At 46.1% G+C, this 21,249-nt stretch overlaps 1 protein-coding gene and 1 long non-coding RNA gene across 4 annotated transcripts in view; one reads left to right on the top strand and one right to left on the bottom strand.

The window, feature by feature from the left end:
• The window catches only part of LOC128844196 (uncharacterized), a 102,138-nt gene that overhangs the window by 33,018 nt on the left and 47,871 nt on the right, over positions 1 to 21,249 (top strand). The gene's annotated exons all lie outside the window — the stretch shown is intronic.
• PIGQ (phosphatidylinositol glycan anchor biosynthesis class Q) overlaps positions 1 to 21,249 on the bottom strand; it is a 41,059-nt gene that overhangs the window by 663 nt on the left and 19,147 nt on the right. For all 3 annotated transcript variants that reach the window (XM_054041677.1, XM_054041679.1, XM_054041676.1), the window contains exons 5-10: positions 16,317 to 16,443; positions 15,252 to 15,405; positions 12,428 to 12,539; positions 10,525 to 10,605; positions 9,371 to 9,485; positions 3,479 to 3,540 (exon numbers count right to left, since the gene is read on the bottom strand). In XM_054041677.1, coding sequence (XP_053897652.1) covers positions 3,479 to 3,540; positions 9,371 to 9,485; positions 10,525 to 10,605; positions 12,428 to 12,539; positions 15,252 to 15,405; positions 16,317 to 16,443 — 651 coding nt within the window. The remainder of the gene's footprint in view (positions 1 to 3,478; positions 3,541 to 9,370; positions 9,486 to 10,524; positions 10,606 to 12,427; positions 12,540 to 15,251; positions 15,406 to 16,316; positions 16,444 to 21,249) is intronic.

Here is a 21,249-nt window from a genome sequence, read left to right on the forward strand (position 1 = left end):
CATAATCTCTCAGTGGGGAAAGAATTGTTACCTTCATGTTTTAGATAGGGAAACAGAGGCACAGCCCAAGTCATAAGCCTGTTTTAGAGCACTGCTAAGGTTTCATCTACCTGACAAAATGGAACTGTACTGTAACCATGTCCACAGACATGGCATTCAATAGAATACTCTTTTGGGGACACATTTTTACAGCACTTCTGTGGAATATACCAATAAGATTAATTAATTATTGGCTCAATCCTGCAAGAGGCTGAGCACTGTGGCACCGATCCAGCAATGCACCTACGCATATACTAAACTCAGCACCTATTCCACTTTTTGCAGCATCAAGTCCAATTAGAACTGGATGCATGCCACAGAACATTTCACATGACTAGTCAGTAACACTTTAAAATTAATTCTCTTCAGCTGGGTTCACATCTCTTTCATATTTGCTTTGTACCAATTGCTACAGAATGAGACATGTTCATGGAAAAATAATTTTAAGTGAATACTGAGCAGATTCACAGGAAGCTAGGTTTGAATTTGTCAAGATGAGCATTTGCAGCAGAAATCTAAGAGCTGTGCTCATCCAGTCAGGGAACAGAATCATACTATGTGATTTGTCTTTCTAACCCAAAATAACTAATGCAGCTCAAATTTCAAATACTCTCAATCTCCAGACCAATAATTAATCACTGAAGTTACTGGAGAGTAATTCTGAATAGATTCAATCTGTTCAAGTTGGGGACCACAGGGAATCTGCCAAAAGAGAAAGAAGCAACATTTGAATAACTTTATTACTAGCTATTCACACAGCTCCATCCACACTGTTAAGTCTTAGATGGAAACAGGTCCATTGTGGGGATGACAAGGGATTGTTGCTAGGGAAGTGAGCCATCTTGTACATTCACTTGGTGGCCACTGACTATTTGGACACAATATTCCTATGCCCATTTAGTTTAAATGTACATCTGTGTGGAGGACTGGTGGCATAGGAGTGAATTTCACCTACTGAGGGATAAGAAATGGCTTTCAACCCAGCACAGCATAATAGTGTCTTACTGTCATGTTTTAAATTAAAAAGACCAACAGTTTTATTAGGGAAGTTGCTGTTGTGAGTTCCTTTTATGCAATCTCTGTAGTTCAAGGCTATATAAACTGATAAAATATACCTCCCTTGTTTCATAATGGAATCGTTCCCCTTTCCCTTCCTCTTTCGCTTAACCCTTTCCAAACAGGTTGTTGTGGAAAAGGACATTTCTGGGTGAATGTGCAGAGAGGGATCAAAGTTGTAAAGGAGTCAACTCCTCTAGATCCCCTTTTATAAAACTTGGCTGCATGAAAATCAGGGAAGCCAATAGCTAGTAACCAGGAGTATTTTTTGATATGTTTACAGAAGACATTATTTTAAAACCCTGTGTAAATACTAAATTGCATAGTGCTTTTTGGAGTGAATTAAACACCCATGGAATCTTCCTGCTCTCACCAATATACTTGTATTTGGATTCTACATTTTGATGACACTGAACTTTTTTTTAAAATAAAAAAACAATTGTTTGCTGAATCCCAAGGGAGGTAAGCATCCTCATAAACCAGCTGCAGAGACAGCCCAATTCAAATTAGTCTACTAATCATTTTTATTCTATCATGACATTGTCATACGTTTCTGATCTGCTGCCACCTAGATCAGCTTAGTGCCCGGAGACAGGGAGAATCATCAATTGTCCAGGTCTTATATTTTGTACGTGTGCGCACAATTATACACACACCCAAACTTCCTCCCCTGTGGCACAGTGTGGGGAAGCAGTGCTCCGCAGGGTAATGAGGCACATGGGGATAAAGGCAGGTGACACAAGGCAAGACTATCATGGAAGCTGGGGACAGAAATAGCATGAGAGCTCAGTGTAGCACTGTGTGAATTTTAATCTGTGTCAAAACAGGTTTTCCAGATTTTCATGCTGCAAATCCTGATCTGATAGTGGCAAGGCCCACCAGATTTCTGAGACAGGCCTGCCTGGCATTACTGCCCCCACACTGCAGCAGAAAGCCACCTTTACTGTGTGCTGACCTTTCGGGGCGGGACCAGGATACAGAGGGTCTGTCTATCCAGGCCCTTTTGAACCTCTCTTGATACAATATATGGTGCCACATGTTAGGAAGATTCCTTTCTGTGATGGGCCTATTGATCAAGATCTTATTGTGCTCCCCAACTAACTCCTTGATCCCTTTAACCTGGAGCAGCCACCACCATGCCGCTATAATCACTGGGGCCACATCCTCAGCACCATCATATTGCCTTGCATCTCTCCAGTGGCATAAAGAGAGCTGAAACTGTGCACACCTTCCCAGTGGGGGAGATCCCGGTGAGTGTAGTCAGAGCAGCTGGCTCTTATGCCATCCCTTGGCCCCAGCAGAGGAAACAGGCAGTATGGTCAGAGCGTGCTCTAGCTCTGCTATACCCAGCTCGTGGATGGTACCTGGAGAACTGTTGCCAGCTGGTGCAGATTAGACTAGCTCCAGGCTGCTCTATCCTATGTGGAGATGCAAGTAGGAGTTGGAGCGGGGGTGGAACCAGGTGAAAGTATAGATGAGCTGTAGCTGACTTCTTGATGGTCCCCCTTCTACTGCAACAAGTGGATCTCAGCTGCAGCAAGGGAACTGGCCCACTGTTGTCAAAGTCTTGCTTCTTGCTATTCTACTGACCAGCAGACTGTACTAGCTCTGCAAATAGTGATCAGGAAATGGAGATCCCCCCAATTGCTCCTGCACTTGTAATGAGAAATTATCTGTCGCCACCATATCAGCCCATTTTCAGAAAAGCCTCCCTTGAACGCCTGTTCCTTAGAGGATGGAAAATGTAAGATTTGAAAGACAGCAAGGAGGAGACTTCCACTCAGCTCATCACAGGGCAATCCCGAAACTAAGAACATTTCACAAGGCATCCACCCTTCTTTTCCTGTCTACAATGAACCAAGCTGACTGGTGCATTAGGTAGCTCATGCTTAGCAGCTCATCTGGAAGGGAAGGCCCTCTTACTAGAGCTGGGTTTTGGTTCTCCTTAACTGTTTGCTACTCTGGTTGAGCGTGGTCAGTCTTTTTTGCCTCTCTCAAGGCACAGCATTTATTAAAGCACAGCTGCAGATACCAGGGCAGTGAGATAATGCTAAGCACAGAAGTGATGGACCATCATTACTCACAACTATTCAAGTTTCATTTTGTAACATACAGAATGCTGCTTCTTATGAAGCCAACCAGATGAACACAAAAACAAGGCACACTAGCTAGGAGCGATAGACTGCAGCACTGAGGTGAAATACTTTCCCCCACCTCCACATCCCAGAACTCCACTGAAACTTTGGAGATGCTTTTCCCTAGAATTCCATCTTGGGAGAGCTATCAGAACTCTTTTTAAAGCAGTCAGAATCATAGAGACAGTCCTGCTGGCAATCCTATAGCAGAGGACATAACTGTGAGCACCAAGCAGCCTGTGGTTTACCTGCATTAAGAGTCGAAGGGGTTTTCCAGCCTTCTGTTCAAGGACTCTGAACTTCACGCTAGCTGAAAAACAAACAAAGAACCACGATGGAGGAGAACAATCTCCATTCTCTTCTTGGATCAATGAGTTGAAAGGGATTTCCTAAAAGTCACACAAGAAAGCAAGCCTGGGGATCATGGCAAGGGAACTACAATGATCTATATTTGCTCCCACCATTCCAACAAAAAAGGGGAATGCTCTACCCAGCGTAAATGAGGGAGAAAGCTCTCCTTTAGTCATTTTTCATATGGCTACTGTACATGTATATGTTTCCCTTCTGCTTTCAGACTAGGTGGGGATAGGCCTGTGATAGTGGATGACACAAAGGCATTTGAGTAAATTCAAAACAATCAATGACTATTGATCACAATGAAGCCATTCATACATTTTCAGCATGCTATTAACCGCTGCAGCTGCCACTCCAGTTTTCACTCCTGTATTCCCTCCAGGGCTCACTAAATCCCACAGTACCTTAAAGTCAGACAGGGAAGGTGGTAGATCCAAGCTATGACATATTTGACATAAACAAGGCTTAATGTAACATTTAAAAGAGGGAGAATACAGTATTTTGCACTTTATAGAGGGGCCTTTCATTGGAGGTTCTCAAAACACTTCCCGCCCCCCAAAAAATCAATCCTCAGAACACCCCTACAAAACAGGTCTGTATTATTATCCCTTTTTACAGTTGGGGAAACTGAGGCACAGAGAGCTCAAGTGACTTGCCCAAGGTCAGTTGCAGAATCAGAAATAAAATCCTTTATATAAGTACTTATATGGCCCCATCACCGTAGTATCTAAGTGCATCCCAAATTTTTTAAAAACAAAAATAACCTCTCGCCCTTCTTAATCTTTAGATTAGTTTATAGTTTGTTTGTTTATAGTTATGTGTGTAGAAATTAAGGGAAAGCTAAGTCAAAGGAGTATGACATTTAAGTTCTGCAATTGGTGAGGCCTGTGGTCATTCTTGTCTCTTGTTGGAGTGAATTCCCTAGTCTAAAGTCCAGCTCCTGTGTAAAGCAGAATTTACACAGCAACCGGACCTTAGAATAGGGAATTCACTCTCCACATGAGCCTCCCCTATAGGATGACTGTTTCACTGTTCCAGTGGAAAGTAAATGTTGTGGAAGGTCATGGTGATGGAGGGAGAGGTGTTTCTCACATAGCTATGGCCAATCCCATGGGGCATTTTAAATATCAGGACAGAGACCTTGAACTGGATTCTGGCTTAATTGGGGAACCAGCATAAAGCAAAGCATCAGGGTGATGTGTTCTGGTGATCTGTGTTGCTAAAGAGACAGGCTTCCACATTTTGTAGCCATTGGCTTCATTCCCAGATGTATTGAGTTTCAGTAATCAAGCCTGGCGGTTATGAATGAATGGATCGCTATGGGCAAGTCTCTATCCAATAGGATGGGGCACACTCTTCTGGCCAGACACAGATGGTAGTGGGCATTTTTTGCTCCTGTTTCTATTTAGGCATTCAATAGCACCAAGGAATCCAAAAGGACCCCAAGGCTGGGGACTTAAGAAATTTGAGGGCAGATTCCCTTGACAGTGCAGAGCGTTATAGAGGAGGCAAGATCTTTGAAGCACTTCCCTTTGCCAGCCAGCATCACCTCAGTCTTGTCTGGGTTCAGCTCAAGCCAGGAACTTGTCATCCAGGTGTTTATTCCGGTCAGTCATTGATGAAAGCTGGGAAATGATGCTGTTTACATTTGTCACAAAGGAGATGTAGAACTGGGTGCCATCTGCAGGCTGCTGGCACTTCAGCCCATGTTGCCTCAATGGCTCCCAGTGGTTTCATATAGATAGTGAATAATACCGAGTAGAAGACTGAGCCCTGTGAGTGTTAGTAGGTGAGGGCTCTGGAGAAGGAAGAACGGTTGCTCATAGTGACGTTCTCCGTTCAGTCTGACAGGATGTATCTGAGCCATTTCAGGGCACTTCTATTCATGCCAGCAACTTATTTGAGATGGGACAGGAATGTTCAAATAGTATCAAATGCCGCAGAGAGGACTAGCAGAGCAAGAACACGTGTGCTTCTCCTGTCTGAAGGCCAGGCTGGACTGTGAAGTGACTTGCCAAAGGTCATACAGCAGGTCAGTGGCCGAGCCAGAAACAAAACCCAATTTCCCTGACTCTCAGTGCAGTGCCTCACCCACTACATAATGCCACTTTCAAGAGAAAAACTGTTCTAACCCCAGAATGCAGCATATCCACCCCAACTCAGGACAGCTTGCTTCAGTCTCTCTCTCTTCTGTCACTGCTTGGGCGTACAGCTCTGATAGATTTCCAGGTGGTTTTATAAAAACATTTCACTTTAAGTGCGTAGGAGTAAGATCTATAGACTCCTAACCTATGGATTGATCATTACCCATCTACACTTGTTTAGGTGACATGAATACCAGAGTATTGTCAATTCAGAGTCTAAGCCAGGCGTGGCCAACCTGTGGCTCCGGAGCCACATGTGGCTTTTCAGAAGTTAAAATACGGCTCCTTGTATAGGCACTGACTCCAGGGCTGGAGCTACAGGTACCAACTTTTCAACGTGCCGGGGGGTGCTCACTGCTCAACCCCTGGCTCTACCACAGGCCCTGCCCCCACTCCACCCCTTCCCACCCCTCCCCTCAGCCTGACATGCCCTCGCTCCCCCCCACCCCAGCCTCCTGCATGCCACAAAACAGCTGATTGGGAGGTGCAGGGAGGAAGGGGGAGGCACTGATCGACGGGGCTGCCGGTGGGTGGGAGGTGCTGGGAGCTGTGGGGCTGTGGGGTAGGGTTACCATACGTCCGGATTTTCCCGGACATGTCCGGCTTTTGGGGGCTCAAATCCCCGTCCGGGGGGAAATCCCCAAAAGCCGGGCATGTCCGGGAAAATCGGGAGGCTCGGGGGGGCCTCTTTGTCCGGGGTCGGGGGCATGGTGCCGGGCCGGGCCGGGCTGGGCGCGGGGCCGGGCCCACGGGGCCGGGAGCCGGGCCGGGCCCGCGGAGCCGGGGTCGGGGGGTGCGCCGGGCCCGCGGGGCTGGGAGCGGGGGGGTGCGCCGGGCCGGGAGCCCGGGTCGGGGAGCCGGGGGGTGCGCCGGGGCCGGGGAGCCGGGGTTGGGGAGCCGGGGACGGGAGCCGAGGAGCCCGGGGGGTGCGCCGGGGTCGGGGAGACCGGGGGGTGCGCCGGGGTCGGGGAGCGCGCCGGGCCGGGAGCCCGGGTCGGGGAGCCGGGGGGTGCGCCGGGGTCGGGGAGCCGGGGAGTGCGCCGGGGTCGGGGAGCCGGGGGGGGGGTGCGCCGGGGTTGGGGAGCCGGGAGCCGGGGGGTGCGCCGGGGTTGGGGAGCCGGGAGCCGGGGAGTGCGCCGGGGTTGGGGAGCCGGGAGCCGGGGAGTGCGCCGGGGTTGGGGAGCCGGGAGCCGGGGAGTGCGCCGGGGTCGGGGAGCCGGGGGGAGTGCGCCGGGGTCGGGGAGCCGGGAGCCAGGGGGTGCGCCGGGGTCGGGGAGCCGGGAGGTGCGCCGGGCCAGGAGCCCGGGTCGGGGAGCCGGGGGGTGCGCCGGGGCCGAGAGCCGGGGTCGGGGAGCCGGGGAGTGCGCCGGGGTCGGGGAGCCGGGGGGGGGTGCGCCGGGGTTGGGGAGCCGGGAGCCGGGGGGTGCGCCGGGGTTGGGGAGCCGGGAGCCGGGGAGTGCGCCGGGGTTGGGGAGCCGGGAGCCGGGGAGTGCGCCGGGGTCGGGGAGCCGGGGGGAGTGCGCCGGGGTCGGGGAGCCGGGAGCCAGGGGGTGCGCCGGGGTCGGGGAGCCGGGAGGTGCGCCGGGCCAGGAGCCCGGGTCGGGGAGCCGGGGGGTGCGCCGGGGCCGAGAGCCGGGGTCGGGGAGCCGGGGAGTGCGCCGGGGTCGGGGAGCCGGGGGGGGGTGCGCCGGGCCCGCGGGGCTGGGAGCCGGGGGGTGGTCGGTCGGGGCCGGCACCCCAGGGCCCGAGCCGACCCAGGCTGGAGCCGCGGGGGGACCAGCCTGGGCCGCGCCTCCTCCCCCCGCCCCCCTTACCTGCTTCAGGCTTCCTGCGAATTAAATGTTCGCGGGAAGCAGGGGGGGGGGCGGAGACTTTGGGAGGGGGCGGAGTTGGGGCGGGGGGCGTGGGCGGGGCTGGGGGTGGGGCCCCGGGGAGTGTCCTCAATTTGGAGGCACAAAATATGGTAACCCTACTGTGGGGGAGCTGCTGATGTATTACTGTGGCTCTTTAGCAATGTACATTGGTAAATTCTGGCTCCTTCTCAGGCTCAGAATGGCCACCCCTGGTCTAAGCCAAGGAAATCAGAGGCCAGATGTCAGGACTGAACTGAGCTGCAGTTAAACACTGCACTAAATCCTCAGTGATAGTAAAATAATAAATTCAGAGTGTTGAAACAACCTTCATGATCTTTCCAAGATCAACTGACCAGTAACATATGCCAAAAAAGCAATACCACTGGGACATGACTCTGTAATTGGTGACAGAAACCAAGAAGGAGGGAAATGAAAGAATGCTGGTTCTTGAAGGGCTATCTCTGCTTTGAATTTTGATCAGATCCTTTCTCTCCCCACTTCTCTCAGATAAAACGTTCCCGTTCTGGGTTGGGGGTGGTCAGAGACCATAGAAACCCTAAAAGATGACCTCCCATGGTGTCCCTCCTGAACAGAGGTCCTAATATATTTTCATTTTCCTTCATCTTGAAGGCTGGATTGTATCACAGAAAAGTTATTTATCTATTATTTATCAATATCAACATGATCTCCTTCTAGCTAATCACTTGCAGTTTACTGGACAACTTTCTTCAGCTGCATTTCTGTCCCAGAAAGACAGCTCTTAGCAGATCAAGAACTTCCTGCAAGGCAATACATGGAGACCGACTGACAACAGGCACTGGAAAGCAACATTGTTGGTAGCATTCGCCACCTTCGCTCCCAAAGCTGAGCCTGGCATCTCTCCAATAGACAAGGCCACTATCATCAGCCTCGGGCTTCCTTTCCATTTCATGACTGGCCTTGGTTCAGTGATGATCAAGCTCTTCACACTGTTTCTTGCTTTTAGAACTCTGTGCTTCATATTCTTAAACTTGCTTGGGGCTTGTGGTTTAGCCTGCTTGATTTAAATTGGTTGAGCTATCTCTGTTTTCAGCTAACCCCATTTCAGTGCTATCCTTTAGCCTGGTCCCAAAAATGGCTGTCAAACAGTGGCTTGGCAGAAAGTAACTTTGAAATGGCGACAGGTTAACCTCAGAAAGGTGGATGCTTATCTGAAAGTTACCCAGAGTTCTTGGGCTCTGAAATTAAGCTAGCAACTACAGGTCAGATCCTTAGCTAATGCAAATCAGTATAACTCCATAGAAGTCAATGCAACCTGAGGGTCTAAGTTTTCTGAAGAACAGATTCTCTTGAAGTATATCTATACCTTGGTTCCCAGCCACATAGGGATGGGTGAAAATTAAAGAGAAAAGCACAAGTTAACAACTTATCTGAATATCAGAGGATTTGAGGTTTGGACCAGTCCCTGTTTACTTGACCCAGCTGGCCTATTCTGCTATGAATAAGCTGAACTGATTTAAAAGCTGTATAGTAGAATGGCACCTTTTGTTTTAATGTTCTGTATAATGTTGCTTATGACTCAGCTTTAGTGTCACATTAATTTCCACTGACTTTATCATCAGGCTTCGCAGGATAACTGGTTAATAGTATTGACAAGTGCATGGATTTTGCATTAGGAACCTGAGTACTTTTCAGGCACCCTGCCTCTTTCAGTGCAATAAGCTACCTGTGTATTAGATCACGCCCATTCACAATACCACTGTGAATGCAGAAGCCTGTGCTTTTGCCAGTGCAGTGGTGTAGGACCAACCTGCAAGTCTGTAGGATCTGCAGAGCCGAAGGATAACTGAATAAAGGGGCAGAGAGTCAATGAGGTCCACGAGCAGATGGATCAGGCCCTGCACAACCACCACCAGCAGACGGAGCTAAAAAGAAACAGTTAGTGATGTAAACAGGCAGGACTGAGGTAAGCAGTTGGGCTAACAATATCAGAAGGGACTAGTGATTTGGGGGTCTTCAAGTTGTGGATGCTCACCACAAGGCATCTTCAATGGGTCAGATTTTCAGAAAGTGCTAAGCACCCACCCTCTCAGAGTCAGGCTCCTTAAGACTCTTGCCTTAAGTCTATAACAGTAACCTTGGTGCCAGTGGCAAAAGCATGTGGTATACTCTACTTTCAGATAATGGGCCAGCATATCAAAGGCTGATGTGGGGAGTTCAGGCTTCTGTTTCCAGTAGCATCCATCGCTCTGTCTAGCAGCTGCTGGCAAATAGGTGCAAACCCTTGTCTCTAGAAATAGCTTGTTTGTGACTGAAGAATCCCTTTATAGAGCATTTAAGCAGGAGCACGCCAGTTAGAAATGAGTTCTCTGCTTAGTATCCTCACACAGTGCCTCGCCATCGCTGATTTGAGCACCTTCTTTTGTCATACTATCGATCATTTTTTCTGTCAAACTCATTTGAGTCCTGTACTATTTTTACCTTCTCCCTTTCACAAGAGGGGCTAAAATAATGTGAAGGTTCCAGCTTTTAGTGGAAAAATGTGCATCCATGTCCCAAATCAGACTGGTCAGATTGGACAAAGAGTCCGATTCCCTCCCCAAAAGTCTTGCCAAGTAGATTTTAATGGAAAAGGTTAATTTCCAGATGGAAAAGTTCTGGGTCAAACCAGAGGTGCAGCCACCCCAGGAAATGGGAGGGAAAGATTAAACATGGCTCCAGGGAAAGACAGTGGAGCAGTTTGTCCTGATGACTTTGATTTTTTGGGAATTCCCTTCAGAGAAACACAAGTGTGTATCCTGAATTCCATCTGCTTGGTTCACATTGCTTGCGGGCAAGAACCCTTCCTGGGACAGTCATAGGAATATATTTGTATGAGGATGGGGGAAAATGACTAGGAATCTTATTTATACTTCACTCACATACATAGATGAGATGTGACCATCTCTAAGGGTTGAATCTTACCAAGGTAAACACCAAGTAATACAGTGCAGTCGTGGGCAGAAGAAATAGCAGGATTGTAAATAACAAAGTGCCAATGAATAACTGGGAAAAAAAAGACACAATAAACTATTGTTAGTAGAGTACTGGCACAAGAAATTTAGACAGCATTCAGTGGTTAGACCAGGGGTAGGCAACCTGCGACACGCGAGCTGATTTTCAGTGGCACTCACACTGCCCAGGTCCTGGCCACCGGCCGGGGGGGGGGGGGGGGGGGGGGGGGGCGGGGGAGGAGAGGGCCTCTGCATTTCAATTTAATTTTAAATGAAGCTTCTTAAACATTTTAAAAACCTTATTTACCTTACATACAACAATAGTTTAGTTATATATTATAGACTTATAGAAAGAGACCTTCTAAAAACGTTAAAATGTATTATTGGCACACGAAACCTTAAATTAGAGTGAATAAATGAAGACTCGGCACACCATTTCTGAAAGGTTGCCGACCCCTGGGTTAGACTGTGGGCATGTGGAAGATTCTCAATACCTCTCTCCCCATGCCACTGCTTCTGAGCCCATCTAGTTGGTGAATAATACTTTATTACTCTGAATACTTCCAGTGATCCCGCCGTCAATAAATGCCTGGCATAAATCAACATAGCTCCAACCTGACTCTTTAGCTTTGGATTCCATTTTCCATAACAGAGAGGATACAGGATAATAATGCATCATCATTTTTTCAGTATAGTACCCAGAGGGTCCTTCCCCAGAGGCAGATCAACATCATGGATTTAAGCACATAACCAGAAATACACTATCACTCACTCCTGGCCAACTTCTAGTTTACAGCTGTTTTTTTTTTTTTTCAAATAAAGGCTCATCTCTCATCCCCCACCTTTATTTAGCAAAATCATCATGTCTTAGCATTTCAGAAAGTCTTTTCACGTCTGTGCTTTGAAAGCCTGTTCCCACAGAAGCCAATGACAAAACTCCCACTGGCTTCAATGTCAGCAGGATGAGGCTCTTAGTGCCAAACCCATTATCATCAATATACAATGGGATAGAAACCTGGAGTAGCACACACAGCCTTTCTGACACTGACATTCTTACTTTCCTGTCATTGGGGAAAAGAGGAAAAATAGCTCCTCTAGTATTGTGTAAGAGGCTTAAGATTATCTGTTGCAATTCACTGAGATGCATTGGTCCCGGAAGTTACTAAATAGCACTTCAGCAGAGATTACGAACGCACGGTCGGAAGCTGCAATGAAGCTAGCCACTCTCTCAGTGTATTCATCATTGTACCCGCAATTATTCTCAAGCTCAAGGTAAGTGAAAATACAAAATAGTGTGCCAAGAAGATTTTTTACTCAGCACCATTTAAATTATTCTTTTTAAATCAGGCCAGAGGAGCCTGGCTCTGACCAACTTTCATGTTATTTCTGTGACATTTTAGAGTTTAAAAGGCAGATTTACACTATTCCAGAAAAATGTTTTCTACATGCTGGTGAAAACGTGTGGGCCAAGCTCCAACCCAATGTGAATTAAATAGGGTCTTTTAATAGAAACACTAAGAAGCATGTTACTATGGCAACACTGCTGGGCACCACTATAATTATTTCTCGCTCCCACATATCCACTCCTCTACCCTTACCCTGAGAGGTGGTGAGCATCTGCAACTCTCACTGACATTGCTACAACTGCTCAGCACCTCACAGGATCAGTTCCCTTGAATCTGGGGAGGAATGATGACTCTGGGGTACAGCAGAGAGGAGCCATGTAGACAACTTGCCAAGAACTGTACTCAATTTGGATATAATGGAGCAGTTGGTGGTCTGCACCCCAATATTAAATGAGGCAAGATCAGGTCATGCTGCAGGAGTTTGTGACCAGAGTGTAGCACAGCACCTCCTTGATGCTCTGCCACTACCTGATCCAAGTCATAGGAGCAGGAATCCACCCGCTGTCTCAGGACATTCCACTTCTTCCCGCGGAACAGGCGCCAGAGAGATGACAAGCCATAGATCTTCAGGCAGTAGAGCCTGTGCAAAGGGGAGAAGCACCACAAATTAGAACCAAGAGATCCCCAGCTATACCACAAAGCAACTGCCATTGCTACACACACACACTCTCAGTTCAGCAGGGGCAGGATGTGAACCTAATGAAGTCACACAAATTCAAGGAGACAAAACACACTGACCAAAGAGATAAAACAAAATATTGAATAGCTGCTCGTTCAGTGAGCAGTGTCCAGCCTGCGCACTGAATGAGCCAGGGAAAAATAGTGTTAGCGCACTAGCCTAGGACTTGGGAGACCTGGGATCAATTTTCTGCTCTGCCACAGACTTCTTGGGTGACCTTGGGCAAGACCCTTAGCTTTCCTGTGCCTGAGTTCCCATCTGTACAAAGGAGATAATTCTAGTTACTTACCTCACAGGGATATTGTGAGGATAAATACATTAAAGATTGTAAAATGCAATCTACTGATATCTGCTGACAAAAAGCACTATATAAAAGAGATAATAATTATAATAATTAATAATAATTCCTATGTAAAGAGTTTATCCTAATGCATATGCACAAGAGTTCCACAGACCACCTTAGTTCTCTCATTTCCTAACTTTGGAGTGCTTGACTTTGCAAACCTACTGTTCTTTTAGCATAGTTTTGTGAGTGCAATTAAAATATACAGTCAGTTAAAACACTAAACCACTATTGTGAAAGTGGAAGTGGGTAAATCTTATAAAACAAAGGAAAACAGCTGAAAGGAGCATAAAGCCTAAAGAGACTAGTATAATGCTACTAACAAGCTGGTAATACTCAGAACAGCACAGTAATCCATAGGCTACAGTGTTCCCAAGACAACTCAACCTTTGTGCACCAAATTCCTCTGATTGGTGCACACATGTCTCATTCCTTTGACTAATACTGCACATGCCCAGTCCCAAGCAATCAATGACTTAATGTCAAGTGTCAATGACCTGCCTGTCTGATATTGCCACACCTTCTGTGTCTATCTGTATATGTATGCGTGGTGTCATTTATTCACCATGTGGCTACCTTGGAAACAGACCCCCAAGAACTCCATATTTCCTTGGCCAGTGAATTTGCCACTTAAACAGCGTTCATTTGTTGCAGAAATTCTCCTCCCAGTTGCTCAAATTCCAGGATTTTGTGGTAATTTTATTATTTGGGTATTTTGAGCTCACTGCCTGGTTCTCCCTCCGCACCAGGGGTCATTCTCAATAGCTGAGTTAGCTTGATGCAGGCCTCACAATGAAGTGTCTTGTGTAGCTATTCTTCTAACAAGGATACAGAACTGTGCAGACTGGCACGTCAAAGCTCACAAGACAGAAGAGCTAGGAATGGACAGAGCTTCTGCCTTTTTCGCCCCACCCACCCTGATTCGGCCCTAAGGGTACGTCCAGACTACCCGCTGTATTGGCGGGTAGCGATCGATTTATCAGGGATCGATATATCAATCCCCAACGTGCTCCCAGTCAACTCCGGAACTCCACTGGAGCGAGCGGCGGTAGCGGACTTGATGAGGGAGCCGCGGCCGTCGATCCCGTGCCGTGAGGACCCAAGGTAAATCGATCTAAGATACTTGGACTTTAGCTACGCTATTCGCGTAGCTGAAGTTGCGTATCTTAGATCGATCCCCTCCCCCCCCCCAGTGTAGACCAGCCCTCTGAGGAACAGAGCCCCTCGTGCACTCTCTACAGCCAGAAGGAGAGACTTCAAGTAAAAGAGCTCTGTGGATGAGTTTCCTACTAGGCAATATTGCTATTAGTCCTAAGCTCTCTAATTATAACAGTAAGATTCTTAAATTAGACATCTCTCTACCTCTAACCTCCCCACCGTCCTGCTGGGAGAATGCTGTCTCTATACTTATTAGGCAGGAGCTTCCCTATTTATCCCCTCAGCTCTTTTGTTTTCTCTATAAGGCTGCTATTCACTATCGCAGTTTGTGATTTAAAGGATGCCCCCACGTTAATGTAGATCATCAGCAGAACATATTTTGTTTTGATTTCTTACTGCAAGAATAGCTCTGACATACCTAGTACAGAATGTGACATGAAAGGCAGAATGAGCATCAGCCATTTACACACATATCCTTGGCCTTTCTAGTTCGTACTCATTTCCCTGTGACTGTAAAGTGCACATGGCCCTCTAGTGGGGCAGAGGGAATAATACAGCAGCAATTTAACCATAAAATCGGGCAATCTGAATATTGCAGTTGAAATTCCAGACAGGTTACTCCATATGGATGCAATCCTCTGAAGCAAGGTAGGAGGTAGGGGTCCCAGTTTTGGTTGAATGTATTTCTGGAGGTTTCATCACATGACATAACCTTTAATTAAAGATTAATCTTTAATTCCTGGAGACTCCGGGACAATCCCGGAGGGTTGGCAACCCTACGCCCGGAAAGGTCACTTCTGGAGCAGCCTTAAACACAAATTAGCCCCTCAAATCTAGGACTCTTGGGCAAACTGATCTCTCTCATTCCACTCCTCAGCATAGTTTTACTTTTCTAACCGCCACTGTCGAAAGGGAGAAGACACTTATATCTAAGACACTTAGGATGCTTATAGCTCAATGCTGAGACTCAATCATTTGGACATAACATAACCGGCCAAACTAATTTCTGCTTTAAACCTGTTAAATAAATGGGGTCAAACCAGGGATCAACTAGGCCTAATATGATGTTTGGACCAGATATACTTGAGAAACAAACAGGTCAATACACCCACCTGGCTCCATAGACATAGAAGCAGTAGATATGGAAGGTCAGGAGTGCAATGATGTCAGAGAGGATGGAAAGCGCTACAGTCAGGCCCAGACAGGCTGACAGGCCAACATACCAAAGGATCATCTCAATGAATGGAGACATCAGGTGGATATAGCCTGGTGGAAGTTGGAAGAGTAACACTGTACAAAGGGTAATTATTTGCTCTCTGGAGCCTCAGATGAAACTCTTGATGGCCTCAGCGTCTCTCTCCCCCATCCCTCACAGAATGTTGTTGCAGAGATCAGAATCAAGATCATATGAATGTAAAAACAGCAAATTCTGTTAGGCTGCCATCTTATAACTACAATGACTGGCAAATACCACTCATTTCCTTCCCGATCTTCTCAGCCCAGGTGTGGCAGTTTTAGTGAGACACACGAACACCTGCTCACCCTGTCCAGACAAGGTCATCTTTTATTCCTTTAATCCTCTGGGGTACATTTTTCAGGAACATACTAATCAATTACCGATACATTTTCACCAAAATCTCCTACTCCAACAGAAACCATCGCAAAGGAGTTGTGAAAATGGTTTGTGCAACATTTTTAGTGGCATAAAGCTTCTCTGATCATCATCAAGGTAGGGTGAAACCTTGGAAAACCAGAGCTCTGCTTCATTCATTAACAGGAGACAGTCACAGATTCTGTGTCCAACATGGCTATTTTCCAACATAAAAAATATCTTTATGACCAGTGAGATTCTGTTTCAAAGTGGGGGGGAGAATGCAAACATGAGACAGTTAGTAAACAGAAGTCAGTTACAGGACAGGTCCTGTACTTCAACCCTCAAATAAAATATCCCCACCACCATGCAAAGTAACTAGGTGAGCACTGTACTTATTTGCATCATTTCCCTGTGTCGATTCCATGAATCCAGATTTGGCTCATGTTCCCAGACCAGAAAGATTCACAGACCAGTATGTCCTTGCAATACAAATTTGGATTCATCATACATCACTAGGACAATCTTAGACACTAGGGAGGGAGAAGTGAGAAGGAAAGACGAAAGGTTAAACAATTGCACTTACTAATCCACAGATGAATGTGGTAAAGGAAGAACCGGCCCAACACCTGGTCCAAAGCCCGGTTCATTTTTAAACCAGCTGGCACTCCCATTAGCCACTGAAGCAGGTCCTGGAGCTCTTTGGCTATATGCTACAACGTAAGGAGACAAGCAATGTTAGTTACTGGAAAGCAATTACACTGTACGTTCACAACACTCCCCACGTGCACTGATAGAGGAATGGTGAGATTTTTCCGAAGTTAAAACCTTTGGGGGAAAACTGCCTCAGAGGCACAAAAAATACTATAGGAGTTACACTAGAAATAGCATATACCTCACGATTAGCCAGCGAACCTCTTTCTGAATCTTAAGATACCACCACCTAAGAGCAGGATCTCCTTAGAAGCCTTGTCAGAAATTAGATCACAGATTGTGCTTCTGACAACTCTTTTGCAGGGAGAAGAGCAACCTGAGTGATTTTCACAGAAGGCTCTCATGAGGTAATGATAACTCTTGAGAGCTGAGTAAACAGGTTACCCAAAGTAACATATATTAGAGATGATCAAATAGTTAAGATGGGTGGAGAAATCTGTCAGAGGAAGATTGCTGCACAAATAGGCTGGGATTTTCAGAAGAGCTTGAGGCTATGTCTTCATTGACAATAAGGTGTGTGGTTATCCTGCTGTAAAAACACGGTAGAGAGACAAGGCACTTGTAGTGTTTCCCACGAGATAAATTAGGTGAGGTCAGCCATGGGAGGGGGGCATAGGGCAGTAACACTACAAGTGCCTTGTCTCCACTTTGTACAACAAGATAACTATCACGTTAGTTACCTCGATCTAAAAAAACATCTTTGTGTCAGTGAAGAGAAAGCCTAAGGGAGTTAGGTGCCCAAATCACATACATAACCAAAATCAAACAAAGGCCTACAATGGTGGATTATGCAGGAGAATCTAGATTTAGTACCCAAAATTGATGGATTATGGACCTAATTTCCCAATGATGCATGTGCATAACGTCTTTTCAACCTAGAGTCACACAGACATTGCTGAATTTATAAACATAACAGACACATACTTTTAGTTTAGTAGCAGTACATTTTCAACGTGAACACAGTTTTCCTTGCCAACAGGATTGTCTGTTCATCTCATCCACTCTCCTTTGTCCTCACATCTCTTAAAACACTCATTGCAAGCCAGGGCTGGCTTGTATCAATGAATCTGGCCCTCATTGAGAAAGAAGTGCCAGATACTTTATAAATAGAACTTTGTTAATATTTAAAGTGTTGCAGCTGTAACTTAGCAAAAGGATTTTAATTAAATATTTAAATGTTTGAGAGCAGTCCTTCTGCAAGGTTGTTTTCTGGTATGGAAAATTACTGAAGTCCTTAGATGACTTCAATTTGTAGTTAAATCCTGACTATTGCTAAGCATTCCTGCATGGTGTCTTGGCTGTCGTTGCTTTGTAGGCCCTGGGGTGTAGCCTCTTGTGGGATTTTTTTGCTGTTGGATGCTTTAGAGCCAATTGACAGCAAGAAGAAATAGACTAAAATACATGACTTTAAGAGTCCGATCCTCTAGCTGCAGTTGTTAATACTGAATGTGTCAGATATTAATAGATTAAATGTAGTGCATTACATGGAAGTCATTTCATTAAGGTGCTGTGGGAGCATCACCAACCTTGAGAACACAGCTAAAGTGGTTTAGATCAGCTCAGTCTGGAATGACTTGCTTGTTTAACTGCAGTGCACCTGTTCTTCTCAATAGAGACTTTGACGGTGGTGTGGCATCAAAGGAGAATGACAGGCCCGTTCAGGATAGGTAGCGGGGCACAAGCACAGGCAAGGAAGAGCTCTTAATGGGTGGTCTCATAAAACTCAGAGCAAACCATAGCTGTTCAAAAGCTAAAGAACTGTCTTTCTGATATGTTTGTACAGTGCCTAGCACAACAGGCCCTGGCTTCTAGGCACTACTGGACTATAAACTAAGAATAATAATGAAATTAACATCTTTTCTCCTTGTTTTATTTATGGATTGGCAGAATATGACTGACAAAGGGACTTGTTTTAAAGTCTGACTTGAGATGCATTCAATTATCACCAGTATAGGATCAGAAATATTCAGCATGGTTTAATTGGGGCATGATCTGTGACAGATAATAAACAGGTGTCTGCCCCAAAGAGTTTAAATGCATGAGCAAAACTAATACAGAACACAGACAGCATGGGGTGGGGGATTGGCCTTTATAACCACAACACTTCATAGACAAGATAGGGAGTTAGAAGGTTTTGTTTCTTTTTCAGACAGGGAAGATCCATTGTGAGGCTTTTGGGAGAAGGGGCAGCTTGGAAGAAGGCAGAGTCAGGAGCTGCCAGCAGGGAAGCTTGGGTTGAACAGAGAAAGTGGGAAGGTGTGTAGGAGGAGGTGAGGGCAGACATGGAACTAAGAAAGGTTATTTTCCACTATACATTCAGACAGCTGACTCCAAAACTGGCCTTTTATGCTGCACAGAGCTATTCCTTAGATGTCTCTGAATCACATCTGCTTCATTTACTGACAAAAGCAACTTGTTATTATAGTCAGCACTGCACAGCTAGTCAAGCTGTGAAAGAGGGAGCTGGAGCGGATGATGTCTTGTGCATTATCGACAATTGTCAGCTAAGTGCTGAATCATTATCGCTGGGGATAATGAATGATGGGGGAGGAGCACAGCTTGATTTCCACACAGCAGGTTGGGCTTACAGTGCTGGCAGTTGGAAAAGGAGAAAGTGACATACCTATTATTTTTTGTCTCCATAGACAGGGCTAGTGGGAAGGTGTAACATACCAGAGTGCAATCCACACCAGTGGGGGGGGGGGGGGAGGGATATGTCACCCTTGCCATGCAACCTGGGGTGCCTTGCAATGCCTTACTTTGTAGCTTCCAATCTGGACTGCTCACAGACAGCCTGCCAGCATGCAGGTCCCTCCCAAATGTGTTTGTGTAACTGCAGCCTGCCAGTCACACCCTGACTCTCACCAGCCTTTGTTATACAGCAGGGTGCCCCAACACACCCCCAGTCCCGGATTTTCCTCCAGAAATGTATGCTTTATACTGCTCAGGCCTCTCCTGGACAGTCCAAATATATTAAGTCCATTATTTCTTTAAGAGAATAATATACACACAACTTGCCACCCTAAATGGAGTTATCCAGACACTTTAGCTTAAACACACTAGATTAGATAAAACAACAAAACAAGTTTATTGACTACAAAGAGAGAGATTTTAAGTGAGTACAAGCAATGAGGTACAGGAGTCAGAAATGGCTACAAGAAAAATAAAGATAAAATTCATTCTAGTGCCTGACAAACTATATTAGAATGAAAACAAAGTTTCTCACCACGTGCTTCCAACAGTATTACTGACTAAACTCTTCAGGTCAGGACCCCTCCCCCAGAGTCCAACGGCTGCTTCTTTTGTCTTCTCAGATGCAAAGAGTGAGATGGACAGGGAGAGAGAGGAGGGGTCTCTTGGGGTGTTTGCCCCTTCTTTTTATAGTGTCAGTCCCTCTCTGAAAAGCATTTCCAGCTGAGAACCAAGAGACAGGGGCTGGTGGACGAAGGAGACCTCATGCTGTTTCTTTCCTAAGATGAAGAGCTCTTTGTCCCTGCCCCTCTTTCTTGCCAAACAATGGTCACTTGATAGATGATGACTGTCATAACTATAAAGGGAAGGGTAACAGCCCTCCTGTGTACAATACTATAAAATCCCTCCTGGCCAGAGACTCCAAAATCCTTTTACCTGTAAAGGGTTAAGAAGCTCAGGTAACCTGGCTGACACCTGAACCAAAGGACCAATAAGGGGACAAGATACTTTCAAATCTTGGTGGGGGGAAGGCTTTTGTTTGTGCTCTTTGTTTTGGTGGTTGTTCGCTCTTGGGACTAAGAGGGACCAGACATCAATCCAGGCTCTCCAAATCTTTCTGAACAAGTCTCTCATATTTCAAACTTGTAAGTAAACAGCCAGGCAAGGCGTGTTAGTTTTATCTTTGTTTTCTCAACTTGTAAATGTACCTTTTACTAGGGTGTTTACCTCTGTTTGCTGTAACTTTGAACCTAAGGCTAGAGGAGGGTCCTCTGGGCTCTTTAAGTTTGATTACCCTGTAAAGTTATTTTCCATCCTGATTTTACAGAGATGATTTTTACCTTTTTCTTTAATTAAAAGCCTTCTTTTTAAGAACCTGACTGATTTTCCTTGTTTTTAGATCCAAGGGGGTTGGATCTTGATCCACCAGGAGTTGGTGGGAGAAAGGAGGAGGGATGGTTAATTTCTCCTTGTTTTAAGATCCAAGTGGTTTGGATCTGTATTCACCAGGGAATTGGTGAAGAGTCTCTCAAGGCTACCCAGGGAAGGGAATTAGCACATTGGGAGTGGTGGCAGCGGACCAGATTTAAGCTGGTAGTTAAGCTTAGAAGTTTTCATGCAGGCCCCCACATCTGTACCCTAAAGTTCAGAGTGGGGAAGCAGCCTTGACAATGACCCATCAGCTTTGTTGACACCTGGCTGGGGCATCAGCTTGCCCTCTGTCTTAGAGAAACTGGTTTAGCCACTTCCCAAACTGATTTGGGAAACACACATCAGACATGATGTCAGCTTATGTTAACAACTTCACACATAATGTTTCCACAAGCATTTTACCACAATATGTTATGAGATTTCAAATGATGCCTCCCAACGTGTGCCTTGTACAAAGGTCATTACAGTAGTGTTTTGGATGTGAATCCAATCAAAGGAGGGATGGAAGGTTTGGCAAGTCAAATCTACAGTATGCTGGATGGATTCCAATTAGCATGCAATAGAAGTGAGAGAAGCAAGAGAGAAGAGGCTTGTTGTGAATGGGATTAATAGGAGAAAGCAAGGGAAACTAACCACTGCACTTCTTCCCACACAGTTAAAAGCTTGCATGGATAAAATCAGCT

This window comes from Malaclemys terrapin, chromosome 10, assembly GCF_027887155.1.
Source record: "Malaclemys terrapin pileata isolate rMalTer1 chromosome 10, rMalTer1.hap1, whole genome shotgun sequence".
Taxonomy (NCBI): domain Eukaryota; kingdom Metazoa; phylum Chordata; order Testudines; family Emydidae; genus Malaclemys; species Malaclemys terrapin.